General features: G+C 59.8%; 2 protein-coding genes across 4 annotated transcripts; one reads left to right on the top strand and one right to left on the bottom strand.

Annotated features, from left to right (window-relative positions):
• The first annotated feature begins 444 nt into the window (after positions 1-444).
• Positions 445-7806, top strand: CAPNS1 (calpain small subunit 1). Of its 3 annotated transcripts, XM_070499067.1 has the most exons (12): positions 471-592; positions 989-1148; positions 1459-1670; positions 2566-2599; positions 2866-2955; positions 3100-3157; positions 3255-3319; positions 4914-4982; positions 5083-5161; positions 5308-5424; positions 7015-7073; positions 7254-7806. In XM_070499067.1, the coding sequence occupies exons 3-12, from the start codon at positions 1477-1479 to the stop codon at positions 7278-7280; spliced, it is 792 nt and encodes a 263-aa protein (XP_070355168.1). In that variant the 5' UTR covers positions 471-592; positions 989-1148; positions 1459-1476; the 3' UTR covers positions 7281-7806. The 3 variants fall into 3 exon arrangements, with proteins under 3 accessions (XP_070355170.1, XP_044615421.1, XP_070355168.1); XM_070499069.1 differs by lacking the exon at positions 989-1148 and having other exon boundaries at positions 445-559; XM_044759486.2 differs by lacking the exon at positions 989-1148 and having other exon boundaries at positions 463-592.
• A 683-nt stretch (positions 7807-8489) lies between these two features.
• COX7A1 (cytochrome c oxidase subunit 7A1) lies at positions 8490-10385 on the bottom strand. The gene is made up of 4 exons (XM_014838316.3): positions 10062-10385; positions 9255-9341; positions 9051-9135; positions 8490-8603 (listed from the first exon to the last, which is right to left on the bottom strand). Exons 1-4 carry the CDS (start codon positions 10368-10370, stop codon positions 8548-8550), a joined length of 537 nt encoding a protein of 178 aa, XP_014693802.2. The 5' UTR covers positions 10371-10385; the 3' UTR covers positions 8490-8547.
• Between the last annotated feature and the right edge of the window lie 22 nt (positions 10386-10407).

The raw sequence follows: 10407 nt of genomic DNA on the forward strand, positions 1-10407 counted from the left end.
GAAGTCCTGCCCTGAGTTGGACCGCCACCCGGGCTGCCGCAGGGTCCCGGGAATCTAGCCTGAGTCCCTGCCACAGACCAGGCTCCAGACGCTGTTTGTCGCGACAAGGTTAGGAGAGGGCCCGTGCGCCGAGTCCCCAGTCTCTTTTCAAGAGGACCGAAAACCGCATCGGTGGCCGAGTGGAAGCTGGCTTCGGGGCGAAAAGTCACACCATAACCCTCCGGGGCCACCTCGGAGCTCTCCTGCCCGGGCGCCCCCGCCCGGCCGGGAGAGGCACAGCGGACCTCAGCCCCACTAAGTCGGCCCGGGGCTGGAACCCGGAGTGCCGGAAACACTCAGCGCGGCGCGGCGGCTGCTGTATCCCGTTACGAAGGCTGGGTCGGCGCGCGCAGGCGCAGTTCCGATGCCGGCTTTAGGACCGCGCGGACGCCCCCGGGACCCCGCAGTGCCGGATCCGGCCTTGGCAGCCTGAGTCACGGGTCCCGCCCTGTCGAGCCGGACGCAGCTGGAGGCCCGGGAGCGGCGCAGGCGAGCGGACCAGCGGACTGTGAGCGAGGCGGTGAGCGCCCGGTGCAGACTGCCCCTGCACTCCGTAAGCCCGGCCCTGGCGGCCCCCCGCCCCGACGAGATCCTCAAGTCCCGGTCTCAGGGGTCCCCCAGACCATGATCTCAGATTCGAACGCCCAGACCTGTCCAGCCCTAGTGATCCCGCCCCGGGGATTCCTCCACCCTCCGGCTCAGGATCTAAAATACGAGCCCATGGATTTGAGAGGTACCCCGTAAAATCTGCTCTGGGTGGGGCCTCCAGAACCACGATCCTAGCTAGATCCGTGCTCCCGGTTGTAATGGGACTCCGTTATCCTGGGCCCCGGGGTTCACACCCACAACCTTAGACCTGACCCCATAAACCCAGTGGAACACCGTAATCCTGCTGCTGGGAGGATCTAAACCCTCAATTCCATTCTGGATTTTCTAAACCCTGCCCCAGGGGCCTCCTGGTGGAGAATCTCTGATCCGCGCCCCTGACCCACCCAACACCCAAGTCCAGTTTTGGGGCTCTGGATCTCAGACTCGAGCGCCCAAACACGTCAAGGATGCCTTCCACCAACTTGGGGCCCCCATCTTGAGAACCCGCCCGGACCTGGACGGTATCTGGTGCTTAAAATGATGCCTATGCGTGGACTCCATCTAGGGGCCCTCAAACCAGACGGGCACCCTTTGGACTGGAGGGGGTTTCAAACCTTATCCTCCGTCCCTATCCCACCCACCCGAGAACCGTCCTCCCCCTGAAGCCCAGACACTATCCCGAATGGACCTTCAAGCCCCAGCCCGAGGCCGGGTCCCCGCCCAGAGGCCTCATATTACTCTCCCACGTCCAGCTGCCAGAAATGCGTGTTTTTGTGGGGAGGGGGCGGGCTCAGGGGCGAGGCGGCCACCTGACCCCTTTTTCCCCCTCAGGGATATTGAGTCGCAGCCATGTTCCTGGTTAACTCGTTCCTGAAGGGCGGCGGCGGCGGCGGGGGAGGCGGGGGCCTGGGCGGGGGCCTGGGGAATGTGCTCGGAGGCCTGATCAGCGGCGGCGGCGGAGGCGGTGGCGGTGGTGGTGGCGGCGGCGGCGGTGGCGGCGGAACTGCCATGCGCATCCTGGGCGGGGTCATTAGCGCCATCAGGTAAGGCGGGGCCTGAGGAGGGGCGGGGCCTGGCGGAGGAGGCATGTCCAGCGAGCATAGAGTGGGGTAACCTGGAGGCTGACCTGGAGCCCTCCTTAGGCTGGGCGGGCCTGGGCTGGGAGACGGCCTTGAGGGGCGGGCCGTACTGAGGCTGATGGCAGCTCCCAGGGGCGGGGCCTGACCTGGGCGCAGTCAGACCGTTGAGGGGACCCGGGAGGTGGGGCTTCCTCGGGCTGGGCGCGGCCTGCTTTCAGTACCTGGAGACGAACGTTAGGGGGGCCGTGCCAACGAGACTGGGTGTCCCTTCCCGGGGGCGAGGCTTGTTTTGTGGGCGCGGCCTGGCGGTCCTAGGTGAGTCCTTGAGGAGGTGGGCCCACAAGAGGTCGAAGCCTAGTGGGATGAGGGACATGGCCTTGGGCTGGGCCTGGCCAGGAACTGGCTAGATAGAAAGATGCCGTGGTGGAGGTAGGACAGCTTGTCGGTAGGGGCCTGGTTAGCCTTGGCCTCTGAGCAGTGATCCCTCGACCGGGCGAGAACTCATGGAGCTGGGCTGGACTCTTTGAAGACACAGGCTTTCCGTTCAGGAAGCTGTGGTGATGGAGCAGGTTCCTAGACAGGTGGGACCTGAAGAGGGTGGGGCCCTGGGGGGCTGGGTCTGTTGAGGAATCTGCCATGGGGGGTATGCCCTGGCAGGAGAGGGACCTCCCGTGGGGACGGGCCTGTGGGTTTCCTCGCTGCGCAACCAGGGTGGCAAGGATAGGGACAGGTGAGGACAAGGACAGATGAGGCAGGCGGAGGGAGCAGGTCGGCAGAGTGGCGGGTTGGGGCGTTGGGGCTGTCACCGCCTGTCGTTGGCCCTGCCCCCTGGCGCTGACTCCCCTCTGTTTCCCTTCAGCGAGGCGGCTGCGCAGTACAACCCAGAGCCCCCGGTAAGCCGCCCTCCACAACCGGAGACCTTTCTTCTCACTCCAAGGCCCCTTCCAGCATCCTTGTCCCTTTGGAGAAGCCCCACCTCCTCCCTCTTTCGCTTTTATTAAGTCTCTCCCTTGTCATATCTCAGACTTAGCTATACCCACTCCCTGTTCACTGACCACCTCTCCTCTTTGATCACTCAGGCCCCAGCCCACTCTGACTTTCCCACCCAGGTCCCAGGTCCCCCTCCCCCTACCTGCTATGAGATCTCCTCCCTCTGCAGCCCCCACGCACCCATTACTCCAACATCGAGGCCAATGAGAGCGAGGAGGTCCGCCAGTTCCGGAGGCTCTTTGCCCAGCTGGCTGGAGATGTAAGTAACCCGGGCCCCCAGGCCTGTGCTGACCCTTCCCTGCCTTCCCCTGGGCTGCCCTCACACACACTCGACCATGGCAATCCCAAAGTTCCCATCCTCCTTCATGACACGCCCGGACGCATCCCTTACTTCTCCCCGCAGGACATGGAGGTCAGTCCCACAGAACTCATGAACATTCTCAACAAGATCGTGACCCGACGTGAGTGATTGGGATCAACACAAAGGGACGGTTTAGAGTTATGGTGGCCGGGGTGGCTGTGACCTCTGGCCTCTGACCTTCAACCTGTTCCCCACAGACCCTGATCTGAAGACTGATGGCTTTGGCATTGACACGTGCCGCAGCATGGTGGCCGTGATGGATGTATCCTTGGGGGCAGTCTGGCAGTGGGCCTTGGGGGAAGAGGGAATTTTCTGAGAGCGTGACTGGGACAGCCGGGATGTAGCTTCCATACCTACCGGGGTGGACATGCATACCTAAGAACACACGCCCGCCTATGGACATGTGGCAATAAGTAGTAACATCAGCTGTCAGCGCTGGCACTTCGCTTCCCTCTACTTCACAGCCACCCTGTTAGGCACAAGTGTTGTACTCCAGTTAAAGGTGAAGAAAGACTCACAGAGAGGCAAACATTTGTCTGAAGTTAGAAATAAAGAATGAGTGGCAGGATAGGAATTTGGACTCGGGTCTTTTGGGCTTGTGAACCCAAGCTTATAACTGCCGCAGGTATGCGATGCACGTTTCCACGGGCACACCCATATACATACAGATGTGCAGGCACGTGGTCAGGGACATACATGTATATTTGCACATGGGCCAGTCATTAGCTGATCTTGGGGACGTGCACACTCCGCACAGAGGGCAGTGCAGACACATGCATATGTACGTGTCATGTGATCACATACGTGTGGTGCAAAGGGTTAAACAATTCCGGCTCTGGCCCTTAACAAGGTTACCGAGCCTCTCTGTGCCTCAGTTTGCCTGTCTGTAAGATGGGGTGAATGATAATGATGATACTAAATTGGAGCTACATGCAAAAGTTTTAGCACGGTGCCTACGAGTACACAGGAAGTGGTCTGTATGCGTTAGCTGTTACTGTGATCTTACTCCGTAGATCTTTCAGCTCTGAATCTGTTTCTTTCTCTGTCACTGGGGAATAATAGTGGTGGGGCTGGTGTTTGAGGATTTAGGGAGAAAGTTCTTGAGGAGCTTAGCGCCATCTCGCACGTCCTAGGTAACTTGATAAGTCTTGGCTATTGTTGCCGTTTACTGAGAATTTATCAGATGCCAGCCCCTGACCTACAGGCTTTGTACCAGTGTCTCATTCAGTTTCTACCACACCCAGCAGGTATTTACTCTCATCACCTTATTTCCTTAGATTTCTAAGAGACCCTCCTTTTTTACATGTCCTAACATTTATGAAATTGAGGAATTAGCAACTATTTTCAGGTGAGGAATTTGTAGTTTGGAGAAGTTCAATATAATTCCCCATGGTTATGTTTAAAGAGTCTTTTTTTTAGAAATATAAACTATGGATAAAAACAAAAATAGGGGCTGGCCCAGTGGCGCAGCGGTTAAGTTCGCACCTTCTGTTTTGGTGGCCCGGGGTTCGCTGGTTCGGATCCCAGGTGCTGACCTATGCACCACTTGTCAAGCCATGCTGTGGCAGGTGTCTCACATATAAAGTAGAGGAAGATGGGCACAGATGTCACCTCAGGGCCAGTCTTCCTCAGCAAAAAGAGGATTGGCGGCAGATGTTAGCTCAGGGCTAATCTTCCTCAGAAAAAAAGATAAAAAAATAAAGGCGTACCTAAGGTGACATGACTAGGGTGGGACGGGAGATGAGGTTGTAGCCCAGGTTCCCCCGCTGGGCCGTGATCATCGTCAGGTACACAGTGTGCACAGTGCACGCGTCCGGGCACAGCCGTTACGCTGGTCTTAACCACCCTCCCACCAGAGCGACACGACAGGCAAGCTGGGCTTCGAGGAATTCAAGTACTTGTGGAACAACATCAAAAAGTGGCAGGTGCGTGGCGACCTCAAACTCCAAGCACAAAGACACCTAAGCCATGGAGATGCCATGCCCCACGGCGCTCAGTTGAACCCTGACCTCCCTGTCCCCACAGGCCATCTACAAACAGTTTGACACGGACCGTTCGGGGACCATCGGCAGCAGTGAACTCCCAGGGGCCTTTCAGGCAGCAGGTATGGCTGGCAGGGCCTTGGTGGGGCTGGGGTGGGACTCACGAGGCAGCCGCCGCTGAGCTGGTCTGAGCCTGAATCCTGGGAGCGGGGCTGAGAGTGGGTCGGGCCATGTGGCTCCCACACCTGAGAGACGGAACCATTCTCAGGGTTCCACCTGAACGAGCATCTCTACAACATGATCATCCGACGCTATTCGGATGAAGGAGGGAACATGGATTTTGACAACTTCATCAGCTGCCTGGTCAGGATGGACGCCATGTTCCGTGAGTGATACCCCAGCTCTCTTCTGGGCGGGACTGCTTCAAGCTCCATCGGCCAAGGTCTCCTCTGAGCCTGGCCCTGAGGTGGGCCATGCTAGGGGCACGGCAGGGACCAAAACCGCCCAGTTCTTGCCCTCACATTGCTCACAGTCCAGTGGAGGAGAGGCAACTCACCAGACAGGGACAGCTCAGAATGGTTATGCTGGGACTGGGGATGCCTGGGCAGAGCGATGGGGCCGTGGGGGGAAGCTCAGGGCACAGTGGGCTTCGTGTGACTGGGGAAGCTCCAATGGCTATTCCAACTTTACGAGGCACCTGATGCGGCCTGCGGGCTTCCTGGAGGAGGGCACCTGTGAGTTGAGACCTGAGGGATGAGGAGTGAGCCCAGTGAGAGGCTGGGGATGGGTGTTGCGGTGGGAACAGCCTGTGCGAAGCCTAGAAAGGAAAGAGAGGATGGTGCTTTGGGTGTTTTCAGTTGGACTCAGTTCAGAGTGCCGAAGAGGGGGGAGGATGGGGAGACAAGGCTAGGAGGGGTCCATAGGGGCTGGCTCGTGAGGGCCCTTAGGAACATTAATGCACTGAAGCCTAAGACCGCCCTGAGAGGTGGGAATTCTTGCCCCCATTTTATGGAGGAGAAAACGAGAGTTCAAGGAGGCAAAATGGCTTGCTCACAGTCGCTCAGCTGGGAAGTTGCAAAGCCAGAGTTTGGATTCGGATCTGAGAGAGTTGAGTGAAACGAGACCAAGAGCAATGGGCATGGTCAGGCTAGGCAGGGCTGTGAATGCCAAGTTCAGGGTGTTCAGACACTACTGGGGCAATGGAGAGCCACAGCAGGTTCTAGTCAGGGGAGGGACAGGGTCAGGTTTGGCTTTAGGAAGACCCTGGCCTCCTGAGAGCCCAGGGAGGACAATGCATTTAAGAGCACGGGTAGAGGAAAAGGGCAGGTATGTCAGAGACGGGAAGGGAAGGTGGGAGTGGACAACAGGGCAGATGATGCCAAGTCATGTATGAGAAGAGAAGGCCCAAGAAATGGCCATTGGATTTCCCAGCAAGAGGGCCAGTGGTCACTGTAGCACGTGCAGGGTCCAGGCCTCGTGTGTGTGGACCCATGAGGGTGGGAGCTGAGTGCTGAGAGAGGAAGTGGACCTTGGGCTCCTGTTTGCCTCAGTCTGCCTGTGGGTGGGGCGCCTGGAGTCGCCTTTCAGAGCAGGCAGGGGGCCCGCAGAGCCTCCTTGCAGAAGCCTGGCTAGGCTGGGACTGGAGGGCCCAGGGGAGTGGGAGGCAGGCAGTGGGCAGAGGGTGACCAGGGCGCAGGTCGGTATTTGGAGGCCGTCGTTGAGGTGGGGACAGCCTGGCTTCCAGTCCCGGTCCTCTCCTTTCTCGCTGTGTGACCTGGGGCACATCACTTCACTTCTAAAATGACACATCTCACAGAACAGCATTAAATGAGTTCGCATGTGGCAAGCACTTTACACAGTGCTGGGCACAGAGCAGGTCCTCAGTAAAGGACTAGCTGTTGGTACTGCCGTCCTATATGTTAGTATATTTTTATCCTAAAAGCCAAATCCCCCCAACCCTCCCCCTTTCCTCTAGGTGCCTTCAAATCTCTTGACAAAGATGGCAGTGGACAAATCCAGGTGAACATCCAGGAGGTAAGAACCCCCATCCTGGCATGTGGGTGCCTAGCAGGGGAGCCGCCCCTCAGCCCTGTGTACCTGCCCTGAGCTTGGGCTCCCTCCCCCATCTTCCCAGCAGCCCCCGGGGGAGGGCCGAAAGGGCGCCTGCTCTCCTCAGTTCCCCGCTCCTCACTCTCTGTGCCTTCCTGTCCCCAGTGGCTGCAGCTGACTATGTATTCCTGAAGGGGAACCCCGGACCTGCCCCCCGTCGCCTCGCTGGAGGAGTCGCCTTGGACTCTGCAGTCTCTCCCAGGGCTCATCCTGTCTGCGGTCTTGTCTTCATGGGTCCTGCGCACCCACAGGCCTTTCCCTTCTCCCAGCCCTTGGCACCTGGCTTCTCCGTCAAGAGCCAGGGTCCAACCTGCGCCAACCTGCCCTGCCCCAAGTTACCCCTGGCTCTGAGACACCTAACACGCCCTGCCCCGAGAGTCACCCTACCCCAGCACACCCATCTCACACCCGCTCCATCAGCCCTCTCAGGCACCTGTGCCAAGCCAGCACTTGTGTTGCTTCCATGCCCCAAGGACCCTTCTCTCAGTCCTGAGACTGTCACTCCAGTCCCTACACGCCCTGGCACACCCATTCATGGTTACCACCCAGGCAGCCAACTCCAGGCCGTAACAGGCCCGCACACCCCAGTGCCTTTGTATTCTGCTCCAGCCTGCCAGGCCCAGGAGGAAATAAATGCACCCCAGTTGCTGCTGTCTCAGATCTGCTTCCTGTTCTGAGAGTTGAGGGGTGGCTCAGGCTCTGTCTGGGGCAGAGGGAGTCAGGGTCCTGGGGGGTGGAGGGGTGGGGGCGCTTTTATCAGTCTCCACAACTACCCCCAGGGCTGGATCTGCATGTCTCCTAGTCCTTTTCTTGTCTTTTCTTCTCATACTGGATCCCAGTTGAGCTGTAGCCTGGTTCTCGCTGAGACCCCTCACAGATCCTGTGGAGGGTGACTGGGACCCAGAAGCCCAGGCGATCTCTGCTTCTGCTGCAGGACCCAGGCTGGTGGAAGGTCTCAGTGCCACCCCTGGCTCTGTTCCCCAAGGCCATGTTTGCCCCCCTCTTGGCTTGTGGGCTCCAGTGAGTCTGTCCTGCTGTGCCTCTCAGCATCTTCCTTCCCACCCTCGGGCCTCTGCAAGGAGAGGGGCTGCCATCCTATGCTATGGAGCCCCTGTCCCATTCAAAGTTACCGCCTGGGGGGGCCATTTGGGGCTCCCCAACCCCTCTTGGAGGGCTGAGAAGCAGTGACATAGGAATAGCCCTGGCCTAGCATGTGGGACTCAGGGCCTGGGGTGATGGGCTGTCCATGGGGCAGAGATCCCTTGTTAATAGGAAGACAGGCTGGGGGGTGGGCATGGACACACACAGGTGCACACACACAGAGGTCAGAGCTGGGCCGGGTTCCCCAAGAAGCAACACGTTTATTGATACTGTTTCAGGTCCTGTAGGCTTCTTGGTCTCACTTCTTGTGGGGGAAGGAGGCCCAGCCAAGGCAGTACAGGCTGTAGGCGGTGCCTAGGAGGGAGAGTGGGGGATACAGAATGACACTAGCCTCCCTGAACCCCATCTGGGGCTTTTAAACCCCTCTGCGGACTCCCCGGTCACCAGCCTGGATCCCAGCCCCAGTTCAGGCTCCAGCTCCTTCCCCAAACTGCACTTCAGGTGAGGGGAGATCTCCAGGCCTTGATCCAGACCAGGCTTCCAGCTTTCTTCCCACCTCCCGCCTGGGTCCCAGATCCCATCCTGGGACGGGGGGGCCTAGGCCCTAGGGTGCTCCCTCCCTATATGCCTGCCCGGACTCCAGTACCATCCCCAAACCTGGCCCCTCAGAACCCAAGCCCCTCCCTAAGCGCCAGCCCAGATGCCGGGCAGGCCTCTCCCCAAACCGCAGCCCGGAACCGCCCCTGCACTCCAGCTCGACCCGCCCGCCCCGGGCTCAGGCCGCGCCGGCCCCGCACTCACCGCCCAGACACAGCCCCATGGTCACTCGGTACAGGATGTTATCGGTTGCCCCGCCCTTCAAGTGCACCGGGAGGTCATTGTCCGCCTGCAGTTGGGGTCGTCCGATGAGAAGCGGGCGTCGGCTGCTCCGTAGACTGCTCCCGCCTCCCCCGCCTCCCCCGCCTCGGCCCGGGTCTTCCCCTCGCCCCGCCCCGCCCCGCCCACCTGGAAGAGTTTCTGTTTCTCGGCCACTCGGTTCTCGAAGCGGTTCCGGGCGGTTGAGCTGAAGGAGCGGACCAGCGCCGGGGAGACCTGGAGGGAGCGGGTCGGGGGGATTGGAGGCAGCCAGAGAGGCGTCCCGAAGTGGGTCCTGCTGGGGGCGGGGGGCGGGCTCTCTGGGGCCCGGACGTGGGGACGGTCCTATTCCCGGGCAGTGAGTGTCTCAAAGCCAAGATCCGAACTGCCAGCACGAGTGGGGGAGGGGATCCTGTCAAGAAAGGCCCAGAAGAAGGGGACTCGCGCCTAGAGGGTCTAGCATGGAGGTTGCCAGGCTGTTTAGAGGGTCCTGGAAGGGGAGCGGAGCCAGAAGGGAGATTCATGATCTGCGGGTCCAAGTCCCGAGATGCTTTTGCGGGGAGGGTTTCCTGGATTAATGGGAGAAGCTCAGGTCCCAGTCAAGTCGGGACTGGACCCGGGGTACCTGATGGGGTTTACGGGCTGCCAAAGAAGTCCGGGGGACGGGAAGGGGTGTAAAGTTGCCAGTTCCTATGTCCCAAGGTGTTAAGGGAGCCCAGGATGAAGGGAAGAAGTTCAAACCCGGGGCTTTGGGCCATGTTAGGTGTCCCCGGCGGTCTCAGAAGCTACTGCATTGGGAGGTGAGGGTTCGGGGTCCCAGGCCATTTGAGAGGGAGTCCCGAATCCTGCAGGGGGCTCGCGTTCCAAGGCCCCAGATTCCGAGACGTTTAGGGAGTCTCGTATTGCGGCGAGGGCTTCCAAATTGGGGGCCCCGGCCCGACCCATGGGGACCCTCACCCGCAGGGCCCTCATTCTGCGTCCTTCTCTTCGGCCGGAGTCACCTCCCCTCTCCACCCAAGGACATAAAGTGTCCTCCCCTCCCGGGGAATCCCAGGCCACGCCCCCGGCGCGCCGCACCGCAGCCCTGTCCCCGGCCCGGGGTGGGAAGCCGGACAAATCCGGCGACCAGATTCGGATTCGTCCAATAGGCTCCCGGAGAAGATGCTCCGACCCCTCCCCCGCGCCAAACGGTTGGAGCACCCATGTGCTAATCCTCGGAATTTCTATTGGTCCGAGTGGAGAGGAAAGCGGTACCAGGGGATACATTTTTGGTTTGTTTCTGCGGAGATAGCCTCGTGGGACA

The sequence above is a fragment of the Equus asinus genome, chromosome 26, assembly GCF_041296235.1.
Source record: "Equus asinus isolate D_3611 breed Donkey chromosome 26, EquAss-T2T_v2, whole genome shotgun sequence".
Classification (NCBI taxonomy): domain Eukaryota; kingdom Metazoa; phylum Chordata; class Mammalia; order Perissodactyla; family Equidae; genus Equus; species Equus asinus.

Excerpts from the sequence above, each read along its gene's own strand:
- COX7A1 (XM_014838316.3), bottom strand. The coding sequence starts at position 10,370 with ATGTATCCCCTGGTACCGCTTTCCTCTCCACTCGGACCAATAGAAATT. Across the intron at positions 9,342-10,061 it reads GCAGAATGAGGGCCCTGCGG|GTCTCCCCGGCGCTGGTCCG; the intron begins GTGAGGGTCCCC and ends CGCTCCCTCCAG. Across the intron at positions 9,136-9,254 it reads AGAAACAGAAACTCTTCCAG|GCGGACAATGACCTCCCGGT; the intron begins GTGGGCGGGGCG and ends CCCCAACTGCAG.
- CAPNS1 (XM_070499069.1), top strand. The coding sequence starts at position 1,477 with ATGTTCCTGGTTAACTCGTTCCTGAAGGGCGGCGGCGGCGGCGGGGGA. Across the intron at positions 2,956-3,099 it reads TTGCCCAGCTGGCTGGAGAT|GACATGGAGGTCAGTCCCAC; the intron begins GTAAGTAACCCG and ends TTCTCCCCGCAG. Across the intron at positions 3,158-3,254 it reads CAACAAGATCGTGACCCGAC|ACCCTGATCTGAAGACTGAT; the intron begins GTGAGTGATTGG and ends TGTTCCCCACAG.